This window comes from Chrysochloris asiatica, unplaced genomic scaffold (genome assembly GCF_000296735.1).
Source record: "Chrysochloris asiatica unplaced genomic scaffold, ChrAsi1.0 scaffold00293, whole genome shotgun sequence".
Taxonomy (NCBI): domain Eukaryota; kingdom Metazoa; phylum Chordata; class Mammalia; order Afrosoricida; family Chrysochloridae; genus Chrysochloris; species Chrysochloris asiatica.
This window is the reverse complement of record NW_006408811.1, coordinates 1,388,774-1,402,630: the sequence shown is the minus strand read 5'-3', so window position 1 is coordinate 1,402,630 and position 13,857 is coordinate 1,388,774. Positions and strand designations below refer to the sequence as shown.

Genomic DNA, 13,857 nt, shown 5'->3' with positions numbered 1-13,857 from the left:
GAAGACTGGAGAAGAATTGATGTTTTTGAGTTGTGGTGTAAGAGGGGAATAACGAAAGTACCATGGGCTGCCAAAAGACCCAACAGATAGATCTGTGTTGGAAGAAGTGCAGCCAAAGTGCTCCTTGGAGGCCAGGATGGCCAAACTTCATCTCTCATACTTTGGACATATTATTAGGAGGGACATAAGGTGGAGGGTCAGAAAAAAAAAGGAAGACCCCTAGCTAGATAGATTGGCAAAGTTGTAGCATCAGTGGGCTCAAGCGTGGCAACAATTGTGAGGTCGGCCCAGGACCAGGCAGTGTTTTGTTCTGTTGTGCATAAGGTCACTATGAGTCGGTACTGAATTCTTGATGGCACCTAACGAAAACAAGAAGGAACACCTTACTGAATGAGTGGATTCTGTCTGACAGCCAAGGATAGCTTTTAGTCACCCTGGTCTTTTAAAATAAGAACGTACCTAACCTTTTAAAGGAATTCTGGTGTGGTGCTGTGGATTAATGCATTGGACTGCAAAGGCAGTTTGAACCGCATGGTTGTTGGTTCAAACTCACCAGTCCCGACTCAGAAACCCTACACAGGGTTGCTGTGGGTTGGAATCGACACGAAGGAACTTAACAGAGCAACAACAACCATCTTTTAATCTGTTCTCGTCTATCTCTGTGGAACATGCAACCGTTCATCTCTCTTCCCTTTCTTTCAAACCCTTACATGGCACTCACTCACTGTTTCCCCCATGTTACGTGTCTAACAGGGTAACTGCCCATGGCTGGGTAAGTGCTGGGGCCCAGAATCAGTGATCTATAACAGCCCCATCCTGTACCCAGAGTCCTATGAGTCTTCTCAAGCCAAATTATCGGAGAGGAGATGAAGGGATACCTGCCGGGTCTGTCTTTTCTAGGGTGGGCAAAGGCTGTCATTTTCCAGAAGTAAGATCTTTATTTCAAAGTCCATGGAATGCAGCTGGTGTTTTTCCTGTTTCTTTTCTAGATGGCGTACATGGTTAATGTGATTGGCTGCTAACAGAAAGAAGGTTTCCTTTCACTCAAAGGTGCCTTGGAAGAAAGGAATGACAATCTATTTCCAAAAACTCAGCCCTGGAAACCCCTACGGAGCACAGCAGTATTCTGACACACACAGGGTCACCATGAGCCAGAGTTGACTCAGTGGCCAATGGCTGCTGATTCTAATGGAGCATGTTGCAGGCTATGAGACCTCAATGCCCTCTGGTCCACTACCTGTATCAGATCAGCTCTTGCAGAGGCCCAGGCCCTCATTAGGATCTCCTGATTAATTATGAGGCGATTTGTTCCTCACTGAACTTGAACCTGTAATTATGAAGCTCTATGCGAACCTATTATATCTGTCATGTTAATGAAGCATGAGATAGGGCTGACACACTCACAAATGATCCTTCCTTCTTGATTTAGTTCCTACAGCTATGTGTTCATTTCAACCTTTATATTCCACCATTCTTCTTAGTATATAAAGGATGGAGCAAGCTTGAATGGCTTGTGGTGAGATTGTTACTGCCGTTGTTGTTAAATGCCATCGAGTCAGTTCCAACTCCCAGTGCCCCTGTATAGGGTTTCAGAAGTTATGGATGTTTTGGGGGGCAGAACCCCCTGGCCTTGTGATTCTCAGTCCAGTGCTAATCCTATGGAGCCACCGTGTTCTGTGGTGAAATTAGAGACATAGGAAATTCAAACCCTGATGTATAAATCCAAACTCCATTTTCTAAGTTAATGAGCTACTCTTGAACTAAATATCTGGAAGTATAACCTATTAGTCAACAATTTGCTTTTTGGGATTAAAATCAGGATAATTTACAAATGGAGCAATTATTCTTCTTTGAGGGTTGCCAATCTATCACTAAGATAAGCTACACTAAAAAAAAAAAAAACATGTATTTTAGATAATTTGTCTGGTTTCATGATTCAGTGAAATAAAAATAACATGACTCAGGCTTCAAATGAGAAAATGGGCATCTTTCAGATGTTCCAAGACTTCTGTAAAACAACAACTGTCCTTGACAGTTTTCTTTAAGCCATGATTCTGATAAAAACTCAGGAACTGGGAAACAAAATGAAGAATAGGGAATAGTCCTTCATTTGGGCTCACTGCCTTAGTTCCTGCAGACTGCTCAGCATTCTAGAAATGAGTTTTTGGGCAGGTGAGCTCATACAGACACTCACAGACAAGAAGGTCCAATGATGTAGGCTCTGTGGGTAGAACCTAGGTCCACAGCCTCAGCTTCCCTTGAGCAGATGAGCAAAGCTCAGTCCAATGGACGCCGGTGGTCAGTCTGTAGCTACCCGAGCTTTCCGACAAGGGCAAGCTAGAAGCTGAGTCACTCACAGCACTTGCTGATTGGCTTGATTTTTGTTATCAGTAATAATAATGACTAGCTAGTATGGTTGAGGAAGGAGCCTTGGTAGCGTAGTGGATTATGCATTGGGCTGCTAACCAAAAGGTCAGCAGTTCAAAATCTACCAGCCATTCCATGGGAGAAAGATGAGCTTTCTGCTCCGGTAAAGATTTATAGCCTCAGAAACCCTATACAGGGTTGCTATGAGTTGGAAATGACTCGACGCCACACAACCAACATATGGTTGAGGAGTACTGGTGTGGTATTGTAGGATCAATACCACAAGGTATTGACCAAAACCATAAGGTCAGCAGTCCAAACCCACCAGCCACATCTCAGAAACCCTATACAAGGTCACTGTGAGTCAGAACCAACTGGATGGTACTTAACAACAACAACATGGCTGAGCACCTAGCATTCAAATGCCTAGGGTACCTTTGAGTTGATTCTGAGTCATGTGACCCCATGTGACAGAACCCAGCTGCCCACAGTGTTTTCTAGGCTGTCATCAATTCTGGAAGCACACTGCCATGTCTTTCTTCTGGGTGGGTTTGGATTGCCAACCTTCCTGTTAGCAGCTGAGCACGTAACCATTGTATCACCTTGTTTAAGGCACACTTACGTAAGTGCACCATCTTATATAATCTATACCACAGCCTTCAGAGTTAGATACAATTGCTATTATTATTCCCATTTGGCAGATGGGGAAATTGAGAAACAGAGAAGTTAGATGGCATGGAAAATAGCACTCTTCAGAAGGAATCTCATACTGGAATTGATATATAATTAAGCATCTAACAATTCATTAGAGTCATTAATAAATACAACCAGTATGGTTGACTTGATTGTAACAAATCTTCCTTTAGAGCAGCCAACTGCTGGTTCCCCTACTGTAAGCAGCGCTTTCAGAACCCTGTGGGTGTGTACCTTTCTGGCAGTGCAGCCCCTCGAAGCCCAAGGGGCAGTCACATTCATAGCCCTCCATCCTGGGCCGGCAGCTGCCCCCGTGGTCACAGTGGGTCCACACGCAGGGGTGGATCGCATTCTCCACATTCACACCGGACGTGAAGTCATGCTTCATGTGGATGGTCCGGTCGTTCAGGATGATCTTGGGGCCAGAAAATATAAAGACATTCAGGCATTCTGAAAACATCTTTCCTGTCTTCTCAAGCATCCCTCTGATTTCTAACCTGAGCTGTCACATAAAACAAACAAACAAAAAGCCTCTAACCCACTGCCTCGGAGTCAATTCTGACTAGTAGCAACTCATAGGACAGAGCTAAACTGTTCCACAGGCCTTCCGAGACCTTTACTGAACCAGACTCCCTTGGAGTGAGCTGGTGGGTTTGAACTGCCAACTCCTGAGTTAGCAACCTAGTGCATTAGCCACTGAGCCAGCAGGACCCCAGCTCTTCAACACAATAAGGGCGGGGGGGATGTCCAGCTCCTGCTTTTATAGTCTTGTGACAGAGAGGAGTCGCTGTGTGGGATCAAATGGTTCAGTGAGGGGCTATTCACCCTAAGGCTGGTGGTTGGAACCCACCCACCAGAGAAGCACTGAAACGAAAGTCTGGCAATCTGCTTCCAAAAGATCACAGTCAGGATAAACCCTGGAGAGCTCTACTCTGTAACTTCTGAGGTCGCCATGAGACCCGGTGTGGTGTTGTAGGATTAGATTGGACTGCTAACTGCAAGGTCTTCAATTCAAACCCACCAAGCGCTCTGTAGAGACCCTATACAGGGCACTATGAGTCGGGACACATGGGATGACACTTTACAACAATGTGAGCGAATTGAAACTGGTAAGTGCTTAAGGAGCTGAAGGGATTCCCTCTGGCACGCAGAAGAACTTGAGGAGTCTAAAGTGCTCCTTTGGATTCTGGAAGACCCAGAGGATGGAAGAGGCCCTAAAGAAGTCCCAGGGACTAGGAAGTGCATTCAAATTGCCTGAGGAAGTTTTAAGAAATATCAGTGCCCAGAGGCCCCACCCAAAGCAATTGGGTAAAAACCTAAAGTTGGGCCCCAGTCATCTGAGATTTTCAAGAGCTTTTCAAGTGATTCTAAGGTGCAGCCAAGATTGAGAAGACTCGTATGAAAGGATGCTTTAATATATGCTCTTGAAACGTTGGGCATGTAATTAATCAACAACAAATGCCGAAATGTGGGGAAGGCCAGACATTAGAGTTGACTCTTGTTTCAAGCAAACTTTAAAATCATTTCAAAGCGAAGCAAAAACCCAAGGAAACAGTCAATGTCTGGGTTATGAATGAATGGTTTATGTACATCCCATACTTATGAATCAACCCCTGCAAAGCCTATTGTATTAAAATTTTGAGGTACATACAGTGGTTCAAAAGGAGCTCTGACAGCGTAGTGGTTACGAGTCAGGATGCTAACCTCATGGTCAGCAGTTCAAAACTGCCAGCCATTCCAAGGGAAGAAAGATGAGGTTTTCTGCTCCTGTGAAGATTTATGGCCTCAGAAGATTTATGGACTCAGGGTCTCTATGAGTCACGGCACACCACCAACACCACCACAGGGGTTCCTAACAACAAACAGGTACTACTTTGCAAATCACATCAAAACATTATTATTCCTGGGTGGCCAGCAGTATAGTGAGACCTGGGGACTCCTGAGCCCATGGAGAGGGACATAGGCCCAGAGGGCTAGAGCAAAAAGTGAAATGCCCAGCTGATGTGAAGTGAGGGGAGATGCACAAGAATGCCCATACTTGCAGATAGTACCCATATGACCTAGCTTCAGTGGTTGGATGATCAGAACTTGACTAAAGGAAGAAAGGAGGAAAAAAAAAATGTAATCCACTACAATTTGATGAACTTGACATATACTTATGGATGTAGTAGCTTAAAAGAGGGAACAAATCTTTACAGCAAGGATCACTCCCACCCCCTTTGCACACAGGGTTTACAGGGAGGGGCAACTTAGATATTGGCTACCCAAAATGGGGAGGGGGGCAACAAAGGCACAAAGTGACTGGCTTACAAGGTTTCAAGAGGGAGCCTAGTTTCAGAGGGTTCAGGGGAAGGTAGAATCTCCACTGAGTGGATTCCAACCTGTCTGTACAGGGCTGGTGAAAGGACATGGGGATAAGATTCTTGTGGTTCAATAGTGAACAATTTCTATCAGGACTGACTGTGAATGTTGCAAATGTAAAGGCAGACATTTTGTAACAAAAGAAAGGTAGTGATTGATCTTACAGTCCAGGAGCAGAGGACCCTGGGACCATCAAGGGAGAAGAGCAGAGTGTGGGACCCTATCCAGAGAAGCAGCGACACCAGAGAAGGAGGCAGAGAGGATGATGTGGAGAAACGGTGCAGCTGGGGACTCTAGACTCGGGAGGGAGAAGAGCTGTGTGCTGGCAGGCAGGGGGTGGGTGGTGGCTGGAGTGCAGGGTATATCCTTTGGTTGTTTGAATGATTATATATTCCTGAGTGCTTTGGTGTACATCAAAAACAAAACCAAAAAAACCAGAGGAATTGGAAGCAAATACTGTTGAATTATGATGATGCACGGAGGGGATTGTAGTCATTGCAATGAAATGAAATATGATAGGATGACTGTAAAGCTGATGTTCTCCCATGTAAACTATCACTCAATTCACAATAAAATCTTATAAAAAATATTATTACTGTATTATTAAATTACAGAGGTTTTATCTAGAAGCATTTTTTAAGGCTTTTTAAGCATAGAAAGTTACACTATGTACAGTATACTAAGACAAACATTTGAGTAACTCATGTTAGGTACTAACAGTACCTGACTATTCCGACTTAACATATCTATTTAGCTTAAAGAGAGATTTAGGAACGGAACTAGTTTGTAATCTGGGTACTGCCTGTACTACTATTAGACTCACTGGCTTCCTTCTCTATCGTATAAGTACCCAGGGTGACCTGAGGTCATTTGTCCCAGGATATTCAGGTGAACTTGCTGAAAAATTTACCTTCATTGAGGAGCGTTCATAGGCTATCTGCTAGACATGGATCCAGGAGCAGGTGTTTAAGAAAGAGGGATTGGAAATCTATTCCACGAGCATTTAAAAAAATGAAACTTTAAACAGTTTGTAAATTTCTCAAAGATTCTTGTTTGGGTTCAGCAAATTATACTACTTGAAATCTATTGTCTTAAGCAAAAATTGCAGTCCAGTTCATAGCATAAATATGAGAAAGTTCAGACTCTACCTTCTGGATGCTCCCAGTAAATGATCTGAGGATGCCTGAGTTCGTCTTCACATCATCATAATCAGGGACTCCACCAATAAATATGTCTGTGTTGCACTTAATCTGCGTGAAGCCTCCCTGCCAACAGAGAAAGAACAATATAATTTGGAATAGAATCTCTACAGTATCAAATATGCTTTGTGTCTGTTTGGGAACAAAATGGTAGAGACAGCCTCAGGATCCATCCCAACGATCTCAACACATATGCTTAACTTTCACATATGCTTAACTTGTCACTGTAACTTACCAACTGTGGTACTGCTATGTGCCACCAAGTGTTTGAATGGTAGTAAGTGTCTTAACCTGACACTCAGTTTCAACATCTTTAAAATGGGTGTCACAGTCTCTGTTGGGATGAGTTTGGTAGACTGAAGTACCATTTGTCTGTACTTTGTGACTGCTCCCTGCAAGAATGGTATCTCCAAACCTGCCATCTCAGGTGTACTCATGTGATTCGCTTTTCTTGATAAAGCATGAGCAGAAAAGACATGAATCACTTCTGGACAGAGACTTTCAGAGTCAGAGAGTGGTTGGCCACACTCTTTTCTCCTTCTGTTAAGACCATTTGTCAGTCTCAGAGTAAAGCTGCAGCTAACCATTAATAAGCAAGGAGCTCTGGTAGTGTAGTGGTTACACATCAGGCTGCCAACCTCAAGGTCAGCAGTTTGAAACTACCAGCCATTCCATGGGAGTAAGATAGGGCTTTCTGCTCCTGTAAAGATTTACAGCCTTGGAAACCCTACACAGGGTCTCTAAGAGTCGGAACTGACTCCACAGCACACTACCACTACCATCACCAGCAGCAACCAGGTCAATAAGCAGGCGCTCTGACACCATTGTCAGATGCCGCCTATTCAGCCCCACCTCATGGTGACCCGTGTACAACACAATGGAATGCTACCTACTCCAGTGTTTTCTACAGGATCAGTTACAGGTCAACTATTGTGATGCATGGGGTTTCCATTGGCTGGTTTTCAGAAGCACATTGCCTGTCCACTCTTCCTAGTTCTGCCAGTGTCTGGAAGAACTGCAGAAACCTGTCTGGCATCACAGAAAGAAGTTAGCCTCCACTGGCAGGGGGAGCTGTGCATGAGGTGTATAGTCCAGGAATCAAACCTAGGTCGGCTGCATGAAAGGGGAGAATTCTACCACAGAACTACCATTGCCCCCAAACCCTTATTATCGACTCCTGATATTTTGGAGTTGTTTGTGGCTGACTAGTACAAGCCAGTCTGGCTTTGGGGAGGAATCAATGTGATACTTTGCACAGAGCTGGATACCTTCGAGTATGGCCAACTATTGTCATATTCTGTAACGGTAACCATGGAACTCTTGTGAGGTCAACAGAGAGGGCGAGGCACATGGGTGGGAGACGCTCCTTATTATCCCAGACAAAGGATGAGAAAGTCTCCACTTATAGAATTCTCAGGGAGCTCCCAATGTCAGTTTCCAAAGACTCTGGATGTTTCTTGTCATTTTAACAGCCTAAACTCCAGTGGGTGGGCTCGATTGTCAGCGGTGTGTAACATTTAATGTCTAAACTCATTCAAATAGGAGCCTTCCGCAGCATGTTGAAATATCACAGAATAACACTGGTGTTGTTGTTGTTGTTGTTGTTAGGTGCTGTCAAGTTGGTTCCAACTCATAGTGACCCTGAGTACAACAGAACGAAACACTGCCCACTGCAGTACCATCCTCACAATGGTTACTACGCGTGGGCCCACTGTTGCTGTCACTGTTCCAATCCACCTTGTTGAGGGTCTATTTTCCACTGACCCTTTACTCTAGCAAACATGATGTCCTTCTTCAGGGGCTGGTCCCTCCTAGTAACGTGTCCAAAGTATGTGAGACAAAGCCTCAACACCTTTTGTCTATAAGGGACATTCTGGCTGTACTTCCTCCAAGATAGGTTTATTTCCTCTTCTGGTAGCCCACAGTATATTCAATCATCTTTGCCAACACTATAATTCAAAGGCATCCATTCTTCTTCGGCCTTCCTTATTCATTGTCCAATTTTACATGTATATGAGGCAATCAAAAATACCATAAGATAACATATAAATTAAAAAAAAAATGAGACCTCTGGAGATGAACACACTTTCAGAACCTAAGTTACTGTTTGCTTTGGCTTATGGGGAAAGCAATACAAACAGTAGCTAAATGCAATCATTTATTCAACACCTACTATTGGCTGCCTGCTGTATCCCAGGCACTGTGATTAGTGCTGGGCAAATTAAGAAAGACCTATTCCTGTCCTCAGGAGTCCTGGTGTGGCACTGTAGGTTAATGTACTGGACTGCAAAGTCGTTTTGAACCACAATGTCGGCGGCTCAAGCTCACCAGCTGTTCTTTGGAAACCCTACACAGTGTCACTATGGATCAGAAATGACTTGATAGCACTTAACAGTTCCTGTCCTCAATTGGCAATACAGACACGTAAAGGCACTTGGGATCCACACTGTCATGGGATTGCCTTTAGGTGCATCTGGGGTGGGGGGGAGGGGGAAAGGGGACATGTGTCCCACAAACCTGACACCTAGCAACCAGGAAACCTTTAGGGTCCTGATTTAATGGGGTGGGTGGGGTTTGCGGGGGAGGGTGTCATCAAAGAAGCAAAAAGGTTTTCAGGAATCCTTGTGGTCAAATGAAACACGGCACCAGTCAGGAACTGCCACCACAAACCACAGGTTGTCTTGCCTTTTATCTGAAAGTTAAAATAAGATCATAAGAGGGAAGAAGGAAGGTTACGGGGTCAAAGATGACTTCAGAGATGTGTGTTGAAAAGAGACCACTTTGAAACAACTTGGCAGCAAGAGCTAGGATTGTGCCCAGCATAGGAGTAGGGCCTGGGGGGGAGCCTGAGGGGGTGTCTTTTGGCTGTTCCTCAAAATCCTGCCCCACTCCCAACCTTTCCTGTTGACAGAGGCAGGGTGGCAGCCGCCACACCTGAGACCACAGGAGAGAAGCAAACAGATTCCAGCAATGGAGCAGGTGCCTTGTGTCCAGATCTGCTACTTCCCTTGAGTTGGAGCCAGTTTGAAATGCTGAGCAGGCCCACAGCCTGGGGGTTTCTGAAGCGCCTAGGAGCCCTGCCCACTATTGCTGGTCCTGAATAGCTGGGCTGAGGGCGTGCTGCATGTAATTCTAGTGTCCCTGGGTGTTGCAAATGGTTAATACACTTGGCTGCTAACTGAGTTCACTCAGAAGCTACTCAGTAGAAAAGTCTGGTCCTCTACTTCCAAGACTGTATCCGCAGAGACTCCTTGACTCACTGTTTACCTGACATGATCTGAATTAACTGCATGGTAACCAGGTTGATGTTTTGGATGAGGTGGGTATTTCTCCGTCAAGCATTCTGGGCCAGTCTGGACACAGACTGTATCTAAGTCCTGAGTGAGTCCCCCAAGGTGGTCCCTGCCTCTGCCAGTCCCTAAGCTTTCTGACCACTCCTACTGCTAGCCACGATGTTGAACAGGTGGGAAGCATTTAGAAAGTAGAATCCTAAACCTGGAGTGATGTTGCTTTTGTTGTTAAGGGCCATCGAGTCGGTTCTGGCCCATAGCGACCCTGTGTAGGGTTTCTGAGGAGCAATTAGTGAGCTTGAACCACCGACCTTGTGGTTTAAACTGACTTTGCAGTTTAGCACATTAACCCACAGCAACTTGTTTTAAAGACACAACTCACTGAGGTCAAAAGCTCCTGGCTCAAGCAGCATCAGCAGAACTACCTTTGCACACCTGATGGTCACACCTTCCGTGTGACTGCCAGACTTTCAGCTGGGCAGTGATCCATTCTGGGCCATCATCCAAACCCGTTTGCCAAGAGAAAGGGCAAAGGTTCTCCCACCTTACTTTCAGTTTCATTTACTGACAAGGCAGTGATGGAAACTCTGAAGCCTGGTTTTCACCTTAGAGATTTTTTCGCTGTAGGATCCTAATTGGTAGATAGTGTCCTTAAAGCTGCTATTATTTACAAATACTCCAATCCTAAACTTTGGTGTTACAGATGGTTCTACTGGAGTCCTGGTGTGGATAAGTACTGTACTGCTAACTACAAGGGTGGTGGTTCAAACTCATCATCTGCTCTTTGGAAACCCTATACAGGGTTGGCTTTGTAGATAAGCACTGGATCCCAAGGTCAGTATGAACCTTGAGACTGGCAGTTCGAACTCACCAGCCGCTCCTTGGAAACTCCGTACAGTGTCACTATGAGTCAAAACTGACTAGATGGTACTAAACAACAACAACAACATGGGTTTGAACTGACTTGTTGTTAAGTGCTGTCAAGTCGGTTCCGACCCATAGCCACCCTGAATGGGATTTCCAAGGAGCAGCTGGTAAGCTTGAACTGACGACCTTGCACTTCAAACGGCTTTGCAGTCTAGTGTATTAACCCACAGCACCACATCTGAACTGACTGGACAACATTTAATAACAACTATGAATTGGGCTGCGAACCACAAGGTCAGCAGTTCGAAACTACCAGCTGCTCTGAGGGAGAAAGATGAGGCTTTCTGCTCCCGTAAAGATTTACAGCCTTGGAAACCCTGATCAGGGTTGCTATGGGTCAGAACTGACTCCACGGCACTTAACAACAACAACAAGGAAGACCTAGATAGATACAATGGCTTTTTAAATGTGCATGATTACGCCAACCATAGTCATGTGTATCCTTTGTGAACTTCTGCTTTAGGCTAAAATCAGCTGTTAGCATTTTCTGGATTGTTTTAGAAGTGATTCCTGTTTTCCCTTTAAAATCCATGTCTTTTCATCCACTCTGCTCCCTCCCTCTCTTTTCCCTTTCTGTTCTTCATTCCACAAATACTTAAAGCTTTCTAGATATGAATGACTCTTGATTTCTGAAGCAGATTCTAATTCAGGATTCTCCTCATTACCAAAACGGTCCTTGGTACCCACCGGAGTGTCTACCACTGGAATCTGTGAGGCTGGCTTCTGGGCAGGGTGCACTTTCTCCTCTTCCCCTAAAACATCTCTTTCCTACTAGGGTTCTCGTCTTGTTAATCAGAAAACATAAATTTGTCTATATTGCATGTCTGAGGTTATGTCCAAAAGGAAACAACATATTTAAGAAGAGAACATATTTAAGTTGCTTTAGGAACTATAATCTATTAGGATTCTGCAGGGAAAACAAAACTGCAGTGCCTTAAAAAACAGAGGGTACCTTAGATTTGCCAGTATCTTAATTCACAACAATTTTTATTTTGTGTGATGTTCATTTACAATATCCAGCATCATTGTATTAATAACAGTGGGGTCCTGGTGTGGTGCTGTAGGATAAGCACTGGACTGCTAACTGCAACGTTGGTGGTTCAAACTTTTGCTCCTTGGAAACCCTATACAAGGACTCTGAGTCAGAACGGACTCAACTGCATTTAACAATAACCACACCCTTAAATCCACTACACCCTGATCCAATGTATTGAGATTCCCAAGAATGTGGCATATAAACCTTTTCATCATTACAAGACATAAAGGAGAGAGAAGTGAGCCGAGAAAGAGGGACCCATTACCACCAAGAAAGAAGAGCCCGGAGTGGAGTGTGAACTTTGTACCGAGGGGCCCTGCACTGTGAAGCTCCTAGATTCGGGGACAATTGATGCCAAGACATATGGAGATCTCCAATGTAAGCTGGGCCTACAGATGCTGAAAGTATACAAGAATCTTTTCCCAGAGCCGATACACTTAGTTCAGACCTCTAACCTCCTAACCTATGAGAGAATACATTTCTCTGTGTTAAAGTCATCCACTTGTATTTCTGTTGTATCAGCACTTGATAGCGAAGGCACCCCATTCGTGTTGTTGTTAGGTGCTATTCAGTAGGCACTGATTCACAGTGACCCTATGCACAACAGAAAGGAACACTGCCTGGTCCTGTACCAACCCAGCAATTGTTGCTATGTTCGAGTGCATTGTGGCTGCCACTGTGCCAGTCCATCTCATTGGGGGAACTTCCTGTTTTTCTCCCACCCTATACTTTACCAAGCATGATATCCTTCTCCAGGGACTGGTCCCTCCCGATAATATGTCCAAAACATGAAAGATGAAGGTCTGGCTATCCTGGCTTCCACGGAGCATTCTGGTTGTACTTCTTCTAAAACAGATCTCTGTTCTTTTGGTAGTTCCTGATACTTTTAATATTCTCCTCTATACCATGACTTAAATGCATCAATTGTTCTATGGATTTTGTCAGTCACTGTCCAACTTTCACTTGCATATGAGAGTATTGAAAATACCATGGCTTGGGTCAGGCGCACCTTAGTCCTCAAACGAACATCTTTGCTCTTCAACACTTTAAAGAGGCCTTGTGCTGCAGATTTGTCTAATGCAATACATCCTTTGATTTCTTAACTGCTGTTTCCTTGAGTGTTGATGGTTGATTGGAGCAAAATGAAGTCTTTGACAACTTCAATCTTTTCTCCATTTATATGGATGTGATTTATTGGTCTAGTAGTGAAGATTTTTGTTTTCTACACATTGAAGTGCAACCCATACCAAAGATTGTGGTCTTTGATCTTTATCAGTAAGAATTTTAAGTCCTCTTTGCTTTCAGCAAACAAGGTTGTATTATCGGCATACTGTAGGTGGTTAATCAATCTTCCTCCAATTCTGATGCCACATTCTTCTTCATATAATCCAGCTTCTCTAATTATTTGCTCAGCATACAGATTGACTCCGTATGGTGAAAGAATACAATCCTGACACACATCTTTCCTAATTTTAAATCATTTGGTGTTCCCTTATTCTCTTCGAACAACTGCTATGAAGAAGTCATTGGTCTTGCAAAATTCTGTCATGTGATCTCCAGCATTATTTCTATCACTAAGGTCCTATTTTCCAACTACTGATCCTTCTTTTTGCTTCCAACCTTTGTATTCTAATTGTCTGTAATTATCAATACACCTTGATTGTATGTTTGATCAATTTCAGACTGAAGAACTGATAGAATTCTTGAACTTCATCATTATTGGTTTTAGTGAGTGGTGTGTAAATTTGAATAATATTGGTATTAACTGGTATTCCTTGTAGGTGTATGGATACTACCTTACCACAGACAGCACTGTACTTCAAGACAGATACTCATATGTTCTTTTTAAATGATGAATGCGTTGCTATTCCTCTTCAATTTGTCATTCCCGGATAGTTAACACCAATGTTCAAAATGGCCATTGCTGTCCATTTCAGCTCACTAATGCCAGTATTTCACCATACTTATTCAACCTGTATGCTGA

The 13,857-nt window shown here is 43.9% G+C and overlaps 1 protein-coding gene across 1 annotated transcript in view; it reads right to left on the bottom strand.

The window, feature by feature from the left end:
- The window catches only part of EGFLAM (EGF-like, fibronectin type III and laminin G domains), a 204,470-nt gene that overhangs the window by 35,935 nt on the left and 154,678 nt on the right, over positions 1–13,857 (bottom strand). Inside the window, exons 16-17 of the mRNA XM_006874680.1 lie at positions 6,570–6,686; positions 3,295–3,475 (exon numbers count right to left, since the gene is read on the bottom strand). Coding sequence (XP_006874742.1) covers positions 3,295–3,475; positions 6,570–6,686 — 298 coding nt within the window. The remainder of the gene's footprint in view (positions 1–3,294; positions 3,476–6,569; positions 6,687–13,857) is intronic.